Source organism: Gastrolobium bilobum, unplaced genomic scaffold (genome assembly GCF_033153095.1).
Source record: "Gastrolobium bilobum isolate Gb01-03AN ecotype WA unplaced genomic scaffold, APGP_CSIRO_Gbil_v1 utg9838, whole genome shotgun sequence".
Classification (NCBI taxonomy): Eukaryota; Viridiplantae; Streptophyta; class Magnoliopsida; order Fabales; family Fabaceae; genus Gastrolobium; species Gastrolobium bilobum.
The window spans coordinates 30,054-51,283 of NW_026898922.1; the positions used below are offsets into that span (position 1 = coordinate 30,054).

The following is a 21,230-nucleotide window of genomic DNA, read 5'->3' on the forward strand; positions in this document are numbered from 1 at the left end:
ATATGCATGCTAGCATTCATGTTGAATATGGTAAATAATAGTTATCTCTAATTGGGTGCAATGAACCGGTGGAAAACTTTTCCCCACTATAGCATCGCTTGTCTTTGTTCTTTTTAAGAGCACTTTCAAAATTTTCATTTCATAGACCATACTGCGTATCATATAGTAGAATATATTTTCATAGTTTAGACGGGGTGGGGGTCCACCCTAGCCCATCATGTGTAGGTCCATCCCTGAAGTTTCCCCATGACTATTAAGTGATCGATCCGTGCACATCACACATTGAAGGTACAAAAATCATATTACTTGCACATGCACATAGTAGCTGGGTGTAGCCTCGCCCCGGGCTAAATTTTTACAATTGTACTTATTATATATATAATTTTTATTTGGACCCGGTTGAAATATAATTTGGCCCAGGCTAAAATTTGTATTTGGCCCTATGTAAAAATTAAATTATAATTGGTAAGAAATTTGGGTAAGTTGTATTAGCTTGTGTTTTTAATTATCACTTGTATAAAAAAAATTAAAAAATATTTACGTAACCACATTGGGTGTTGCATTTATTAAAGCATTACTAATGTAATTTAAGAAAATTTAATGTAAATTGCATATATAAAAATATTTATTTTTACAAATGTACAATAACTGTTACAATTATATATGTATGACTAATATATTATATATTTATTAACAGCAAGGTATATATTTACAAATTTTTATTTACAATCTCTTATAAATTATCTCATTTATTAAAATAACTGATATTTACTAAGTTTGTGAAAAATAATTATATATAACAGTTAATTATCAAGTATGAATTTTATTAAATTTATGAAAATTAAAAAAATGTAATAATAAGAGTGAATTATAAAGTTTGAAATTTATTAATATGTTTGAAAATTAAAAACAATGTAATAATAAGAGTTAATTATCAAGTATGAAATTTATTAATATGTTTGAAAATTAAAAAATAATAATAATTGATTTAATAAATCAATTGTTCGTACTGTTTATAGGGGGATCGATTAATTTGGCTTGCCGCTCCATATTCCCTCCTGTGTTAAAAAAGTTCCCTCTTCAATTTTTGGCCACCTCAAAATATCGAAACTTAAACACTCTCTCAGTCGAAACTGAACAATGTGTTAGTCGAACCCTAGCCTTCATTTCACGGCTTTGATTTTATAAGTCCTTAGGGCAACGACCTCAATAGCTCACTAATCTCCTCCCTCTCCCCAATCTCTTAGTTTTCTGTATCCTTCTTTCTCCTTATATCTCCTTAAGCTTTGCACTAACCCCCATTGGCAGACAAAGATTGGCAAAGAGATTGAAAGGTTTTATTTCTTCTGTCTCCTAATGTCATTTTCCTTAACCCTCATTGAAAGTGTTCTTATGTTTTTTTGTTGTTGTATTGCTATCGTTGTAGGGTTTTAATGGAGAGTCACTGTTGAAGCGCATGGAATGCTCCTTACCTCTTCAGGTTTGCAGTATTTCTCTGTTCTACTTCATTGCACGTGTTATTGGTTGAAGCTCTTTGGCCTTTGTTTTGCTCGTTATGTGTAAATTTGTTTTTTTTTTTACCCAAATCTTCTTTCTCGGATTGAACCTTTTTTTGTTGTTGCCTTATTTAGTTTTTCCGATTGTGTAGTTATATGTTTGTGAATACTTTGGTAAAGATTTATCCTGTTAATTTTTCTATCAGTTATGGTTCAAAAAAAAATTTGGGTTAAATATTTTTCTGTATCCGGCTCACTTATTGGTGCTTTCATGAATGCCTTCTATTTACGATCCATGTTTGTTATTTTAAATCAGTGTATAAGGTTGATATTTGTTTTGGTGTTGACTGCATAAGAACTATAGAGTTCCTTAGCTTTATGTTGTAATTATATTATGGAACATGATGCCTCTCTAAATGACCCTATATGTCACTGTTCTTATGAATTTTATGATCTATGATGTATGACTGGATTAAGAATGTGTTATAACATAAGAGGAATGGTAAAATCTACTTTATATTAGAGTTGGTGCTTCACCCTTGAACTTGCAATTTTTAAAATGGGTGCTGCCTTAACCTAATTGGAACATTATTTTGGAAAATAAATTGCGCAACAATTTTGAAAATAATTAATTGGTGGAATGGCAATTTTTTTGTTTTGATAAATAAAATTTTCTTTACTGGAAATTCTTAGAAGCAACCTTGTTCATTGGCAGGTTCTGATTGGTTTCAATTTTGGACTTGCATTTGTGATATAAGCCTTGTTGGTTTTGAGTTTGTTCTTTTTGTAAGAGTTGTTCATAACTGAACTAATTCGCTGCCCAAGTTTGTTGGTTGCTTAAAAACAATCCTCTTACCTGAGAAAGAAGTGTTTGTTACTCAAGTAGAAGATTACCAAATCCAGTGTAATAATTAACTTGAACTTTGTATTTAGTTATCATCTGGATTTTGTTACAGAACTATTATGAGCATCCATAGAATGATTAGTTTCGTGTCCCTGAGACTAAAATGCAGCTTTATTAATTTTGTTTAGATTCTGACTTAAATTAGAGTATTGATTCTGTTGGCTGAAATATTGTTAGCCTTATTTTTGGTACAAGGATTTTCCAAACATGTGATCTTCCTATAATGAATAGATACAACATACAAATGTTTCTATTTGTCTATAAAATTTATTTCAATCATGTGTTCGTATTGTGCTATTGTAAAATTCCTAATTTCCTTTTTGAGTTTAATTATCATCTTTATTCAGAAATCTATATTTACCTAAACCCTTTTTTAATTGTATATTTACAACTACGGTTATGCAGTTTTTTTTAAATACATTGTGCAATGTACTTGAATAATATTGAACAACAAATTCATGAAAATATACACAATCCCTATCCCTTACCACCCATTTTGCCTCTGTTTGTTTCATGACTCATTTTTTCTATATTGGTGTTATTGGTGTTGGCAGCCACAAGAAATTGTGTATGACCATTTGATTTGCTCAAAATTCCCTGAAGGTTACCTTTTTTGGGTTTTTCATGGAGAGTCACGTGCGGGAGAAACCAGCAATGCCGGTAAGGAAGATGAGCTGCATGGAGGACAAGACAACGCTGTCCATGAGGATCCAATACGAAACATGGTAAATGATGCGTTTGGAGTGGATGGCCAACATCATGCCGAAGATTTTGCCAAATAATGGAAATGGAGAAGGTAATGGAGGAAAAGATTTTTATGAGTTACTTCAAGATGGAGAACAACCCTTGTATGAAGGGAGTAACAAATATTCAAAGCTATCCTTTATTGTTAAGTTGTATCATATAAAGTGCTTGTGCGGGATGAGTGACAAGGCTATGACTTTGATATTGGAGCTATTACACGATGCATTTCCTCATGCTTTGATTCCAAGTTCATTTTACGAGGCTAAGAAAACTATTACGAAGTTGGGACTGGATTACGAGAAGATCCATGCTTGTCCACAGCATTGTATGTTGTATTGGGGTGAGGATAATGTTGACAGACAATTTTGCAAGGTCTGTACTAAATCTAGATGGAAACCTTGTGGCAAAGGAGGTGAACAACAACCACTACTAGAAAAAATCTCTATAGCGACGGAATTGCTATGAAAATTCTGTCGCTAATTTCATCCTCTATACTACTTTCCGTCGCAAATTTCCTCGCAAAATCGTTTGCGAGGGAATTTGTGACGAAAAGTAGTAGCGAGGATGAAATTAGCGACGAAATTTCCATAGCAATTCCGTCGCTATACAAGTTTTTTCTAGTAGTGAACATGGAAATAGGCAACGTAAGGTGCCTGCCAAAGTTGTTCGTTACTTTCCACTTAAACCACGCTTACAAAGATTGTTCTTGTCTACAAAGACTGCCGAAGACATGAAATGGCATGGTACCGATGGTGATAACGATGGTTCCATGAGGCATCCTAGAGATTCAGAAGCTTGGAAGAATTTTGATTCCTTACACTCCTCATTTGCATCAGACCCACGCAATGTTCGACTTGGGTTGGCCACAGATGGTTTTAATCCATTCGGTAATATGAGCTCCAGCTACAGTGTTTGGCCAATTATTTTAATCCCCTATAATACACCTCCATGGTTGTGTATGAAGTCCACGTCATTTATTATTTCAACAATTATACCTGGTAAAAAAATGCCGGGAAATAATATTGATGTGTACTTACAACCGTTGCTGAAAGAGTTGATTGAATTATGGAATGAAGGTGTAGATGCTTATGATGCTTCGACATGGGAGATGTTTAAGCTACGAGCAGCTTTAATGTGGACAATTAGTGATTTTCCTGATTTTGGTAATCTATCTGGGTGGAACACACACACTGGGTTAGCATGCCCCGTGTGCAACTTTGACTTTGAACCTACTCGTCTTTATCATAATAAGAAGTGGTGTTTTATGGGTCATCGACGTTTTCTTCAGCAAAGACATCGATTTAGATTGAATAAGGTTCGATTTAATGGAAAACAGGAACTACGCAATCTGCCAAGGATATTATCTGGCTGCGAAATTCTTGAACAAGTTCAAAATGTTAATGTTACCTTTGGTCGACCACCCGAAGTCAGCGGAAGAGGGAAAAGATTACGAGTTTGTGATCGTGATGCACAAGGCAAGGCCCCACAATGGAAAAAGAAGAGCATATTCTTTGACCTTCCATATTGGAGACATAATTTATTGCGTCATAATCTTGACATGATGCACATTGAGAAGAATGTCTGCGACAATATCATTTACACCTTGCTTAATGATTCATCAAAATCAAAAGACCATTTGAATGCTTGAAGAGATCTACAACGAATGGGCTGTAAGCCTGACCTTTGGCCAAATGAGAATGGAAAATATCCTTTAGCAGTGTATACAATGACCAATCAAGAGAAGAAGGCTTTTCTGAAGACATTGCGGAATATCACTGTACCAGACGGTTATGCAAGCAACATATCTAGATGCATTGATGTTGATTCTATGCGCATGAATGTGCCACTGAAAAGTCATGATTGTCATATATTGATGGAGCAACTACTACCATTAGCTACTAGAATATCATTGCCAGATAATGTATCTAGCATTTTGATTGAATTATGCTCATTTTTCAAGAAACTTTGTGGCAAGGTGTTAAGTGTTGCAGAATTGGATAATATACAAGGTCAAGTTGTGCTAACCCTTTGCCATATGGAAATGTTGTTTCCTCCTTCATTTTTCACTGTCATGATCCATTTGATTGTTCATCTTGCTGATGAAGCTAAGCTTGGAGGACCCGTTCACTATCGATGGATGTATCCTATTGAGAGGTATTTGGGACTATTGAAATCATATGTTCGTAATAGGGCACAACCAGAAGGGTCAATTGCAGAAGGGTACCTTATGCAAGAAATCCTAACATTTTGCTCGAGGTACTTGGACAATATTGAGACTCAGTGGAATCGACCTAGACGTGTTGATGATGCTCATGATGATATACAACCTCAAACACGCATAAATGAATTTTTTCCCAAAGTAGGTAAGCCAATTGGTGCAACAATATTTTTCAATCTGACTAACATAGAAAGATTACAAGCACATAGACATGTACTTACCAATTGCCCACTTGTTGAAAAATATCTTCAGTAAGTACCTAAGTATTTGACGTACAATTTCTTGTCATTGAATAGGTTATGAGGTTTATCATTTTAAAACCATGTCTTTATTTAGGGAATTTAGGACAGATGTTAAGAGGCAGCTAAAGAGAACTACTCGAAGTCAAGCATAGATAGATAAGCGGGTTCATAGAGAGTTTGTAGATTGGTTCTCCAAACGAGTGAGTCATGTTTCACATATTAGATATGCCTATAGTGTAATACTTTATATAAAATTCTAAAAATTATCAAAACTACATTTCTCTATATAGATTATGGTAGATATCAACAATATTGATGAATCAGATGTAGCTATCATGTTTTCTCTTGCTAAAGGTCCATTTTATGAAGCCAGAAGGTTTAATGCATATAATGTAAATGGCACTAAGTTTCGGACCTTTGAAAGAGACAACAACCGAAAAACACAAAATAACGGGGTTTATGGGACGTTTGACACTAGAAGCTACTCAAGTAGTAGAGATGGCCAAATGATATGTGGGGGGGTTCCTTATTATGGGAAATTAATTGACATCATTGCGATTAATTACAATGGGTTGTTCACAGTGTCTTTGTTTAAATGTCAATGGGCTGATACCACTACTCAAAGAGGGCTAAAGAAAGATAAATTGGGATTCACTCAAGTTAACTTTTCAAAACTAATACATACTGATGATAAAGATGATGATGAGCCATATATTAAAGCATCTGAAGCTCAAATGGTGTTTTATATTGATGATGAAAAAGAAAAAGGTTGGAGCATACCAATTCATGTCAAGCCAAGAGACTTGTTTGATATGGGTGAAGATACTATGACATGGACTGGCCAATTTCCTTCACAGAACTTGGACCATGTTGATGTGGATGACACAACACCTCTACAATTATCACGACCTTCCACGGATGATGACCATTCGGTTCTGCCTGCTAATATAAACGAGGATGAAGAAATGGAAATATGATAATAATTTTCCTGAATACAGTTAGTGTACTTGTTTATATTGGAGTTTATTTTGGATATTGTGTCGTATCTAGCATATAAGTGATGTTTTTTGTTCACATCACTACAAGGCTTATAGTGTTAAACAGTTTATCAAAGAACAACTGTATTGTCCTTTTTGTTGTACATGTTTGTTTTACTGGTTTAATGAATATCAAAATGTGTACATGCTGGATTTGCAGGTATAATTAACCAAAGTTACACTAGCATAGTAATATTTCATTGGTTTAAATTTTGCAAAAATAACATATCATGTTGTACTTACTGGTCTTACTGATTTAATGGGATTTGTATATTCTATATCACTATATATGTGTGCTTGCAAACTTTCTTGTGTAATTAGGACAATGGTACGTACAAAGAGGTTCACAAAAAGGACCAACTCGACAACCTCCAATGGTAATCAACTCACAAGCAATGAACAAGAACAGAGCTTAAACTCTCTAGTACCGACTCAAGAATTGAATAGTCAGCCACGTCATTTGATGGTCCACCAACAAGTTCCTCCTGCTCAATCTGCACCACAACCTGCTGCATCTTCAACTGCTCAACCTACATCACAACCTCCTCAATCTGATCCACTTGGTGGTCAATCTCAGCCATCCAATCAAATACCAAGAAACCATTCCCAAAGGACATGCAATAAGTATTGGGTTGTTGATGTGTTAGGTAACTGCATTTGTTGTAACCAAAAATGCATTTTTATATTAAAGTTATACTTCATTAACATATTCTCACAATCCAGTTTTTTATCTTCTTCTTGCATTAAACAACAACATAATAGCTGATAATGGAGTGGCTGATCAAGAGAGATTACGTGTGCGAGATCTTTTGGTTCTTCCTCCTCATAAGAGAGTAGTTATCGAATGGAATGAAGATAATCAACCTGTTGGGGAGGCTGCTGGCCTATTGGGTGGATTTTTGGGACACATTGCGTGTAACCCAAACATATTCCCTATAAGTTATGCAAGATGGCCTGACGTACCTAAAATCTACAAGGAAGATGTTTGGGTCAACACTATTAAGGTGAGAATGGTTTTTTAATTTTAAAAAATGTTTAAGTTTTAATTAAATTATTATGTATAATTTATAGCAAACTTTTCTCTTGCAGAGGAGATTCGTTATGGATAATGATGACCACTACCATTATTGTACGGGCAACATGGGTAAGAAGTGGAAAGACAATAGGTGGAGACTAGCCAATGAGATATATGAGAAAGACAAATCTTTTCAGGAAAACCTTGATCTTTACCCTGATGGCATGACAAGAGAACAATGGGCAAGCTTTTTGACATATAAAACAAGTGAGAAAGCAAAGGTAATGAAGAATGCCAAAAAGATGTGTTGTTGCTGTCTGTTCTATTAAAAAATAATATATCTTTTGTTCATTGAACATGCAGAAGTATAGTATCATCAATACTGCAAATAGATAGAAACAAACAATCCCACATACACTTGGCGCAAAGACGTTAGCAAGGAGGAAAAGGGAGCTGGTATGGTCTTTTAAACATGTTTAATTTTTGATTATGATTATATTCTGCTTCTATAAATAATTGTAATATTGGCCTTTGTGATATGCCAAATGACAGGAAATAGAAGAAGGACGCAAATATAGCAGAGGTGAGATGTATGTTGTTTCTCACAAGAAAAAAGATGGCAATTTTGTGAATGACGAAGCTATGCTAAAAAATGTATACCCATTCTCATTGTAATTTATTTTTTTACATTACTTTCTACCTTTAAGGTACACTTTTACATGCTTCTCATGCCCTGTATGTAGGACCAATTACTTCAACAGTTGGAACAAGCCAATACTGAACAGGAGGCTTTTGTAAATGTCTTTGGGAAGGAACACCCAGGTCGGGTTAGAGGCATGGGTTTTGGAGTGGTCCCAAGTCAAATTCGTAGAACATCTACCAGTTCAGCATCAACTTCTTCTACTGGTCCTACACAAGCTGAGTATGATGCCTTGAAAGGAGAATTGGATACTATAAAGGGCAAGATGCTAGAGCTGGATACATTCAAAGCGCAAATGGAACTTTTTATGCATAATTTTGGTGGTCAGTTACCATCTAATCAGGTATATGACACCTTTTCTTCATATTTACATGTGTTGTTTAACTATATTTAATTTTTTACTGTTTCCTTTGTAAAATATGTGGTTCTAGTGCAATGTATTAGATTAGTGGTACTTCTGTCATATATACTGTTTCACTGAGTTTGCATAAAAATTTCTAAATGTTTACACCAAAAAAAATTAAATTCCTATGTTGTGCTGGGATTAATATTAAGCTGTCTACCATTATAGAGCATATATATTAAGTTGTTTGTGTATGGATTAAATGGTTGAATGTATACATATTCAAAATGGCTTCGATTATTACTGTGCATGGATTATTTTGATATTGCTGGTATATATATATTGTAATTGTGTTGGATTATTTGTGTGTATGGATACCATACTGGTTGCTGGTACTATTATACTCAACATCTTGGAATATTGCTCTGTATGGGTTATTTTGATATTGCTGGTCTGTCCTTTAGTAATTGTCTTGGATTATTTGTTTGTATAGAGATACCATACTGGTTGCTGGTATTATACTCAACATCTTCGAATATTTCTGTCTATGGATTATTGTGATATTGCTGGTATATGTATTGTAATTGTCTTGGATTATTTGTTTGTAGAGAGATACCACACTGGTTGCTGGTACTATTATACTCAACATATTGGAATATTACTTAGTATGGATTATTTTGATATTGCTGCTATATATATATATATATATATATTGTAATTGTCTTGGATTATTTGTGTGTATGGATACCATACTGGTTTCTTGTACTATTATACTCAACATCATTTTTATATTACTGTGTATGGATTGTGTTTCCTGGTATGTATATTGAGTTGTCTTTCATTATTACTCTGTATGGATTATATGGTTTCTGGTATATATATTACAAAATTTCTTCAATTATTAGTGTGTATGGATTATATAGTTGCTGGGATATATATACATGTCTTGGGTCCTTCGTGTGTATGGACTATTTCGTTGCTCAGTTGCACTCTCTACCCTATTAAGTAATCTATTTCTGTTCTGTTGAAATGAGTTATTCTTATGTGTATAAATAGTACTTATCATGTACCTGTCTCTGTTAGTAACACAAATATCTGCAATTCTCCAACTAACTTTTCTCTTCTATTTTTGCGTTTTCTCAACATACATTCTTCTAATTAATTAATGGTTTAATGTATGTTATTTTTCCCCCACTATATCAAGTTGTTGACTTGGGCTCTCCTGGAATCAGAAAGTCCTCCCATGCTAGTCATGACCCTTCTGATGGACCAACAACATCAAATCCAGCACCCCCACCACCATAATCTTAATTTCTCAGTATTTGGAAGTTTTCCATAGAACATGTATTTTGGATATTACTGGGTTGTACATGGAATTTGGTTATTTTGGATGTTGACATTGTATTTTCAATTTTTATGTTTTTCATGCTACAGCAGTACCCAGGTATTTTTTGGATGTTACCAATTGCTTAGTTTTGCATAGAACCTGGGTATCTTTTGGAAGTAAGCTAGGAAGTACCTAGTTTTGCATAGAACATGGATATATTAACCTTTGGTATATATGAATATCACTGCTTTCCATTTTACAGAATGAATGACGTTTACTTTTTGCATACATATTCTCCATGCACCAATGTTTATAAAGCCTTGAATAAAATAATATTGGATTTTTCAAATAAAATAATTTATTAAAAACAATTTCACTTTAAAAAAAAAATTAAATACGTTTCAGATGTGTGTGGTAATATGTGGTGATTTTTTATTTTTTCAAAATAAAATAAATACGTTTAAAAATTAAATATGTTTCACCTTTTTTTAAAGAAATAAAACAATTTTTTATTTTATTTTTTTTATAAAAAATAAATACTATACTCTGAGGCGGTTAACCAATTGCCAGGACTAATTTTAGCATTTTTTTCATATAATTTCCGACCTCTCATTCTGCCACTGGAAACACCGCTATATTGATTTAGGAGGCGGTTCGTCTAACCGCCTTGAAACAATTTTTCCTTATTTTTGGAACAATCTACGTCGACTTTATCCGCCTTACGAGCCGCCCTTGTATAATTCTGGCGGATATTCCAGCGCTTATCCCTAACCGCCTTTGTGTGCCATCTCGACAGTCATATCAGATGCGGATGTTCAACCGCCAATTGAACTATTTCAAGGCGGTTTTAACCCGCCTCTTAACGTCTATCCAACCGCCTTTAAATGCAGAGATTGTTGTAGTGTATACTAAAATATACTGAATATGATTTGCACGAGAAGTATATTTTCTTGTCATGCAGCTAAACTAGACATGTAATTAAGATAAATAAAGATATAGAAATAAGTAAATGTAATATAATACAGAAAATAGAGGAAGAGTTATTGTATAAAACTAACTGTCTCGCACACGACGTAATAGAGGAAGAGGTAATTTATATTTCATGCCACATTCTCAAGAACGCAACTCTCTAATTTTTTTATATAAACTAATCCACCACATTACTCTCCTACATGCTTGAGAATTTTGTCTCCATTCATTTCTGCTGTGAATTATACATTTTATCTCCATTCATATTTTGTCGCCATTCATTTCTTATCCTAATTGTATTTCTTATTTCACTTCTTTTCTTACCAAAATTATACTTATTAGAAATTAAAATGAAGATATGCCTATCACATCCACCACATTGGGGAAAATAATATAATATTCTCTTTTTTGGAGTAAAAGGAAAAGAAGACAAACAGAACCAGCAAAACTGGTTGCAAACTACGAATCAACCTAGTTGCAGCAACACCTTGGACATCCTTTCTAACAGCCTCTAAAAAAATAGGAGGAATATTATCTAGAATATCTAAGTCCCAATCAAGAGGAACAACCAAGGAAACTAAGGAATCAGCTACCCCATGCCCCTCCCTATGGATATGAGAAATTCTAACAGTCCAATCTCTGTCTATGAAATCATTACGAGCACGCCACAATATCCAGCAAACAACTCCAAATAAGGTACACCAATCTGTTGAGATATATAGTCCCACATTGGTTTTATGTGCAACTAATGTGGAGTTTATAAGGTCTTGGGCACTCCCACCCTTTGAGCTAGCTTTTGGGGTGGTGTATCCCAAGGTTCTTTACATGGTATCAGAGCCACACCGCCCCCCACTTTCTCTTGTGGCGTTTCTTAGCACAGGTAGGCTGGGCCTGTTGCATCATCCACTCTTCAAGCCCAATGCTATCATTTCCTCTTGTATCTATGATATTCAACATGGTATCAGGGCCTCGTCGTCCCCCACTTTCTCTTGTGGAATTTCTTAGCACAGGTAGGCTGAGCCTGTTGCATCATCCACTCTTCAAGCCCAATGGGCTTTCGTGTGAGGGGGCGTGTTGAGATATATAGTCCCACATTGGTTGTATGTGCAACTAATGTGGAGTTTATAAGACCTTGGGCACTCCCACCCTTTGAGCTAGCTTTTGGGGTGGTGACGTCAAGGTTCTTTACACAATCACCTCCCCTACTAGCTTGACCTGAAAAAAAGTAGGTTAGAAATCAACCAGTTATCAAATGACCCAAAAAAGAAGGATCTAAACTGATTAGGGAAAAACAAGTCTTCTTATATCACAACAGCCCAAGGGCAACCTCTGAATACATGGTTGCAATCCTCAACAGGGATGTTGTATCTGGGGTAGCTCATGGTTTGGCTCATTTTCCTTTTAGCTCTTTCTGTGTTAGTTTAGAGATTATTTCCCATTAGCAACCAAAGGAAAGATTGGATCCTATGGGAACCTTTCCACAGCCAGGGGATATTCCAACAGGTTCATGGGTCATTCTCATTCTGAGCAATGAGAGAATAAGCCAAAGCAACAGAGAAGGATCCATCATTGGAGATCTCCCATACAACCCGATCTAACCCTCTATACGAAACAGGGGGAGCCATACTAGCTATGATGTTTAGGAACCCTTGAGGAATCAGATGCTGAAAAAGGGGCTAGTTCCAAACCCCATCACTTGTAACAGCATCAGCCACAAACCAGTTAAAATAATCATCAAGAATTTGGCAAGTAGCTACTAATAGAAGATTATCCAAATGGGGAGTCCATTTGTCAGTCTAGAATTTGGATCCTTTCCCATCACCAATTAATATCCTAGACCATCTTCTAACTTTCTGCCAAAAATTGGACATGCCTTTCCAAAGATTGGAAACATTCTTGCCTCTATTGACCATAGGAATGAGGTCATTACTGACTTTGTATTTGGATCTCAGCACCATGCGATGACCCACCTTCATGAGCATAGCATTATTGACCCATTTGGGTTTTCTGAAACCTAATCCATCAAAAGCTTTAGGAACATAGACCTTATCCCACTTGACTAAATGTACATTTCTATCACTGTCAGACGAACCCCAGATGAATCTCTTAGTGTGCTTGTCAATATCATCATATACCGAGAGTGGGAAAGAAGAGGTTTGCATTGAGTAGGTTGGAAGGGCTCCAAGAACAGCCTTAGCAAGAATAATTTTGCCTGAAAGAGAGAGAGCACTTTCTGATTCCAAGCATTCAACTGGTCTTTCATTTTTTGAAGGATATGAGAAATGGAGCCATGATGGAAATGTTTATGATGCATAGGGATTCGTAAATATTTGCCCAAGTCACTGGTAATCCCAAAATTCAGGCAATCAATTTGTCTCGCCTTGGGGAAACAAACGTTCTTGGAGAAGAAGAATTTAAACTTTTCTTCACTAACTTTCTATCCCGAAGCACCACAAAAAAATCTAAGCACTTGGTTTACCATGTGGCCTTTCCTCTAGGGAAGCTTTCGAAAGCAGAAAAATATCATCAGCAAAGTGGATGTGTGATATAAGGGGGCGTTTCATGCATAAAGATATAGGTTTCCAAGACTTAGAATGAGTAGCTACTTGGATCAAGTGGGCAAGTCTCTCAACACAAAGGATAAACATATAGGGTGACAATGAGTCCCCCAATATACTGCCATGATTCGGTTGAAAATTCATGTTTGCACTTCCATTCAATAATAGATGCATGGTTGGGGATTGGACGCCGTAGTCATTCAGCTTTACTAAATTGGAGGGCAACCCAACATCCATCAGTGTATCATGGATGAAATTCCAATCCAAGCGATCATAGGCTTTGTCAAGGTCAAGCTTAATAGCCATCCACCCAACTTTTCCTTTCTTTCTACTCGTAGAATGAATTATCTCCTGAAAAATAATCACATTTTCTGAGCTATTTTTCCCTTGAATAAAACTACACTGGTTGGAAAATATGAGCTTGGGCAAGAGCCCCTTCAACCTGGTAGCTATAATCTTAGTAATAGCTTTATATGAGACATTGCACAAGCTAATAGGTTGAAAGTGTTTAAAGGTTTTAGGGCTATCCACCCTAAGGATAAGACAAATAAATGTCAGATTAGCACTTTGAACTAAAGAATGATCTCTAAAGTCGCTGGATGTTGGAATTTATATATATATATATATATATATATATATATATATAAATATAAATTGTATAGACAATCTATTGGTTATGAATAAGAAGTTTGGTAGTGAAAATGTGTGCCTTTTCGTCGACAAACATATGTATCTTTTCATCCTAAACGATGCGTTGTTTCATCCTAACGGACATGTTGTTTCATCCTAACAGACATGTTGTTTCATCCTTGAATGGGTGTCTTTTCGTGTTGAACGAATGTGTCTTTTCGTGTCGAACGAATGTGTCTTTTCGTGTCCAACGGATGTGTTGTTTCGTCGTCGAATAAGTGCCTTTTGGAACGTGACTTTACGTTGTCTATAAATAGACACTGACACCTTCAGAAAATGGATCCAATTTTTCTGCACTGAAACTCTGCCGGAATTTTTCTCCTTCCGGTTTTGCATGTTCCTTTTCATACTCCGGTGTAGTTTCCTCTGGCATTTTGTTGTGTTCGTTTGGGCTGTTGACTGGTAGTGCCGCCACTCTTCAGAAGAAATCTGTTCTATCATGGGAGACAAGTGTCCATCTACCTTAGGCATCAGTGAGGGGGCAAATTGTCTTAAGGAGACACGTTCTGTGGGCTCAAATTTTATCCTTCTGATTTTGCATATCTGATTCATCATTCTGTCTTTCTCTAATACCTGACAAGTAAGTCTATTTTTTAATTGTTTATAATAGCACAGTGATAATTCTGATCATCTACCTCCTCCTCTGCTTTATACATGGGTTCAAACCTCTTAGTGATTTAACATCACCCACTGTCTTCAATAACAATCTTAAGACAATCTTTGGTGTTTTGAACCTGTGATCAGTATATTTTATATTTTTACTTTAATATACTATTTGTATTGTTTACTATGTGATAAATAGATTAATCTGTGTGATTAATCGAAGTTTCTGTTTGAGTAACAGAAATGTAATTTCTAATCTGTGTATTAAGACACAGGTTAGTTTCGTTGTGTGTATCCAGATGGATAACCCTCGGTTTTTTGAAACCACCACAGAAAAACGGATTTGTTTAATATAATATGTTATATATTAAATTGATTATCATTGGTATATCTCGGTAGTCGTGCATTGATATTGCTTTTCATGTGTTCATGACTTCATGTAGCGATAATTGCAACTCCATTTCTAAATTATGTGTTTAGATTACTTTGCTCCTCGATTTTCGTGCTACATATATAAGAAGTTGGAACTTTTTCTAAAGGAAACAATACATTATTTTAAACGAAACGTTACACTCTTTGATGATGACCGTCAATGGTTTTTGCATTTCTTCATGCATTTGAATGACATAACCTTTTGGTGAAGACCAAACATATGTAACAGTGTTGAATACATTGAAAATTATATGCATTATTGAATGCATTACTCTTTAGTGATGGCTGTAAATTTCTGGCAATTCGGTTGATACTTCACAGATTGTCTTTGATGGTAGGAAAAGTTGCTTCTTTTGAATTTAAATAATAGTAACTGCACTCTGCATAACGGTTTGTCTTTGAATAATGGTTCACATGCTTTTTGTTTGGAGGGTTGCTTCTTGTTCATGATGACTTTGTTCAATTTCCATGGTACATTGGTACACATATTTTGTGTCGTGAATCCTCTGTATGCGAAAGAAAAAAAATTGCATGAACTTTAAGACCCGAACCGTGAACATACCATTGTAAGCCAAGAGTTGACCACTGAGGCAAAAATTATTTTGTTAAGGGACTTTTAACATTCAAATAAGTTAATAGATACAAAGTCCAATTTATTCTTTGAAATATTCAAATATAGAAGACATGAATGAAAGTATAGTATTTTTGACGTGGCTTTTGATGGTATATAGCCTTTTGGCAATCATCAACGAATATGGTCTTTTAATGACCATTACATATGTATATATGATACAAGTAATGCATATATAGATAAAATGGCTTTATTCTAAAAGAATTATTTCGTGAAAGACAAATCATGATTTGTGATGAATCTGGTTTGATGGTTGATGGTCTTTCAATTATATTAAGTCTTTTGTGAAATGGCTTTATATATTTATAAGCATGGTACCAAAAATTGATATATGACCTTTTGGTTTGATGTGCTTATTTTGATGCTGGTTCAATGAGAAATGTAGTGAAATTTGATGTCCATTAATTCATGACTTATAAATATGAAAGTTTGACTTAATGATTTGGGGCAAGTGATAATTATTGCTTAAAAATGCACTATGTGCTTTGATGGATATAAAAGTCTTATATCTAGTGAAATATTTGATACTATGTGAACTCAAAAGAGCTATCATAGTGATGACATGATCAAAGTTAATTTGATGACTTTAAATGTTGTCAATGACATGATAATTGTATATTATTTTATGGTTAAATTGGATTTATTATTTGATATATGTTAATGTTCAGTAAGAAAGTTAAAGGCATTAAGGAGCGATCGAGGGGAAGATTATAATGACCCTTCGCGGAGTTCAGTTTGGAGTGTGATATTATATAACAAATGATTGCTCCTTATGCTTCACAATCCAATGGGATTGCTGAGAAAAAGACCCAGACATTAAATTGTATGATCTTGTTGATGTCTGGTTTGTGGGGAAAAGTCATTTAATGACAAATTATATATAATCAGTAAAGTATCCCACAAGAAAATTAAGAACACCTCCTATGAAATATGGAAAGGTAGGGAGCCTACCTTGAATTATCTTGAAGTGTGGGGGTGTTTTACAAAGAGCATATCATATGACATATGGAAAGGAAAGAAGCCATCCCTGAAATACTTTATAGTGTGGGGGTGCTTGGCTAAGGTTGCGGTTCCTAAACCTAAAAGGTTGAAAATCGGACCTAAAACCGTGGATTGTGTATTCATCGGTTATGCACTTAATAGTAGTGCTTATCGGTTTCTTGTGTATAAATATGACGTTTCAGATATACATGTTAATACAATTATTGAATCAAGGGAAGTTACTTTCTTTGAAGACATATTTCCGTATAAGAAAATACATGAATCAAGTGGTAATAATGATGATTAGGTTGAGATACCTCGAGATGCTACAACTGATACTGATCATGTAGAGGATATAGAAGATGAACCTAGACGTAGCAAGAGGCAAAGGACCGCCACATCCTTTGGACCTGATTTTATGACATATCTATTAGAAAATGAGCCTCGGACGTATAAGGAAGCTATAACGTCCCCGGAAGGACCATTCTGGGAAGAGGCTATCAATAGTGAGATAGAGTCTATCTTGTCCAACCACACTTGAGAATTGGTAAATCTTCCTCCTGGCAATAAGCCTTTAGGAAGTAAGTGGGTGTTCAAAAGAAAAATGAAAGAGAATGACACTATTGATAAATATAAAGCAAGGCTTGTAGTAAAAGGCTACAGGCAACGTGAAGGTCTCGATTATTTCGATACTTATTCACCTGTTACAAGGATCACATCCATTAGGTTGTTTATCACGGTAGCTGCATTGAATGGATTAGAAGTACATCAAATGGATGTTAAAACCGCCTTCTTAAACGGCGACCTGGAAGAAGAGATATATTTAGAACAACCTGAAGGTTTCGTTGTTCCAGGACAAGAACGGAAAGTTTGTCGCTTAATAAAATCCCTTTACGGGTTAAAGCAAGCTCTAAAACAATGGCATGAGAAATTTGACAAAGTTATGTTATCAAATGATTTTCGAATTAATGAATGTGACAAATGTGTCTATGTTCGAAATACTGAAAAACGATTTGCCATTGTCTGTCTTTATGTAGACGACATATTGATCATGGGTAGCAACAATCAAATGATTAAGGCTACTAAACAATTACTTAAAAGTAAGTTTGATATGAAAGATATGAGGATAACAGACGTTATCCTAGGTATTAAAATCCATAGAACATCTACAGGGTTGGCCTTATCACAGGCTCACTATATAGCTAAGGTTCTTGAGAAATTCAAGAGTTTGAATATAACTCCTGTGAGGAACCCTGTAGATTCTAATTTGAGTTTATTAAAGAACACTGGTAAAGCTACAGCACAAAAGCTATATGCTCAAGTGTTGGGAAGCCTTATGTATGTTATGAACTGCACCAGACCTGATATTGCTTATGCAGTAAGTCTGTTAAGTCGCTTTACCAGTAACCTAAATGAGAATCATTGGAAAGCTATGGTAAGAGTTTTGTGATACTTGAAGTATACTCAGAATTATGCTTTGCATTACGAGAAATACCCCGCGGTTATAGAAGGGTATTGTGACGCAAATTGGATCACCGGCTCTAATGACACTAGATCCACAAGTGGATATGTGTTCACCCTTGGTGGAGGTGCTGTGTCTTGGAAATCGTCCAAGCAAACCTGCATTGCAAGGTCAACCATGGAAGCAGAATTTATTGCTTTAGATAAGGCCGGTGAAGAAGCCGAATGGCTTCTTAATTTTATTGAGGATGTTCCTAATTGGCCAAGACCGGTCCCAGCCGTATGCATACATTGTGATAGCCAAGTAGCTATTGGAAGGGCCAAGAACGTCATGTATAACGGTAAGTCTAGACACATACGTCGTAGACATGATACCGTAAGACAACTACTCTCGAATGGAATCATTTCAATTGACTATGTTAAGTCTAAGGAGAACATAGCGGATCCGTTAACCAAAGGGATTCCTAGAGAGTTGGTCGAAAATTTGTCGAAAGGAATGGGTTTAAGGCCTATCAATTGTTGAGCATTGCGGTAACTCTACCTAGAAGAGTGGAGATCCCATGAACTAGGTTCAAAGAGACAACTAAGTGATGGTCGACTGTTCAAACACTGTGGAGTTTTTAAACTCATACTCATTCCTAAGACAAGACAGTGTATTTATGAGGGTAAGCACTTAGGCTTTTAATGATTTCTTAATCTGTTGTGTTCAGATGATGTATAGTGAGTTACATCACAAGAAATCACCTATGTGAGTGTGAAGTGAGGGCCGCTTCTATGAGAATTTTACAAAGGCCAATTTTCTAAAACACTCGCAGAACCAGGCAGGTGTCCCACGGCCAAAATGGGCGCAACAAAGGACCAACAATGCTAGAGAAGCAATTGTGTGACTCCTATTGTCTAGGTATACACTAAAGGTTGACGGTTCAAGTCGACCTAGACCACCAATTGACTGAGTATATCGGATAGGTTTTCACTAGAGAAGGTTCAAAGGTAACTCCACCTGTCTCGATGCAGTTGTTTCTCGTTGAGGAAATTACACTTTGCATTTATACTCTTGTGCATTTTTTGTCACGATGATTTGACTTCTTATCCCTGTGGGGGATTGTTGGCATTTATATATATATATATATATATATATATATATATATATATATATATATATAAATTGTATAGACAATCTATTGGTTATGAATAAGAAGTTTGGTAGTGAAATTGTGTGCCTTTTCGTCGATAAACAGATGTATCTTTTCATCCTAAATGATATGTTGTTTCATCCTAACGGACATGTTGTTTCATCCTTGAATGGGTGTCTTTTCGTGTTGAACGAATGTGTCTTTTCGTGTCGAACGAATGTGTCTTTTCATGTCCAACGGATGTGTTGTTTCGTCGTCGAATAGGTGCCTTTTGGAACGTGACTTTACGTTGTCTATTTATAGACAATGACACCTTCAGAAAATGGATCCAATTTTTCTGAACTGAAACTCTGCCGGAATTTTTCTCCTTCTGGTTTTGCATGTTCCTTTTCATACTCCGGTGTAGTTTCCTCTGGCATTTTGTTGTGTTCGTTTGGGCTGTTGACTGGTAGTGCCGCCACTCTTCAGACGAAATCCGATCTATCTTGGGAGACAAGTGTCCATCTACCTTAGGCATCAGTAAGGGGGAAAATTGTCTTAAGGAGACACGTTATTTGGGCTCGGATTTTATCCTTCTTATTTTGCATATCTGATTCATCATTCTGTCTTTCTCTAGTACTTGACAAGTAAGTCTGTTTTTTAATTGTTTATAATAGCACAGTGATAATTCTGATCATCTACCTCCTCCTCTGCTTTATACATGGGTTCAAACCTCTTAGTGATTTAACATCACCCACTGTCTTCAATAACACTGGACACAAAGTTGCAGAAAGAATTACCCATAGTATACCATTAGGATTGATAGAACAGAGCATTTAAGCCATCAGGTTCTGGGGCCTTCTGTTTCCCCATGCTTAAGATGGACTTCTTGATCTCCAGGCAGGAAAGCATCATCCCTAAGCTTCAAGGTTCTACTCGAGAATTGAGAAGTGTAACATCCCGTATATATCCAGTTTGTTATCATATCATCGTATTAAGCCACACTTAATTTAAAAATGCGGAATATCTTTTTCTGTTCAATTATGACGTCATTATCATTAGCCAAGTTGAATTACTTAATTCATTTCATAAAACATCGCCTGTATGTAAATTGCAAAAGACAGCAAACTGAAATACCTTATAACATAGATGTGAGTATCTAACTCACGGATCTACAACACGTAGTCCGGACAATATCCTACTTCTAGTTGTAATTAATAATGTATCAGGATATTGTCCGGACTACGTGTTGTAGATCCATGACTTAGATACTCACATCTATGTTACGAGGTATTTCAGTTAGCTGTCTTTTGCAATTTATATACAGGTGATGTTTTATGAAATGAATTAAGTAATTCAACTTGGCTAATGATAATGACGTCATAATTGAACAGAAAAAGATATTCCGCATTTTTAAATTAAGCGTGGCTTAATACGATGATATGATAACAAACCGGATATATACGGGGTGTTACACAAGTGGTATCAGAGCAGACTTCTCATCCAGTACGGTGTGGTTCGAGGACGAACCAGCGGAAGCTGGTGGGCATGTAACATCCCGAGCGCTAACGAGGGCGGGGAGTGATCGCCGGTGCAAAGAGGCACGGACAAGGAGCGGCTCCTGACAGGCTTCCAGCGGGGGGTTACATGCATGAATGAATCGAATTGACACCTGAAAGAAAGAGATTCCAAAGGTTGTGCAGGTATAAGACTTCACAGTTTGGGATAGCTTATAAGAATTAATTTGTACTACCTATGCTAACAAGA

At 35.7% G+C, this 21,230-nt stretch overlaps 1 protein-coding gene across 1 annotated transcript; it reads left to right on the forward strand.

The window, feature by feature from the left end:
- The first annotated feature begins 6,966 nt into the window (after positions 1–6,966).
- Positions 6,967–10,004, forward strand: LOC133285598 (uncharacterized). Its single transcript, XM_061482853.1, has 8 exons — positions 6,967–7,288; positions 7,365–7,645; positions 7,731–7,937; positions 8,049–8,117; positions 8,209–8,310; positions 8,400–8,699; positions 9,193–9,268; positions 9,904–10,004. The coding sequence occupies exons 1-8, from the start codon at positions 6,967–6,969 to the stop codon at positions 10,002–10,004; spliced, it is 1,458 nt and encodes a 485-aa protein (XP_061338837.1).
- The last annotated feature ends 11,226 nt before the right edge of the window (positions 10,005–21,230 follow it).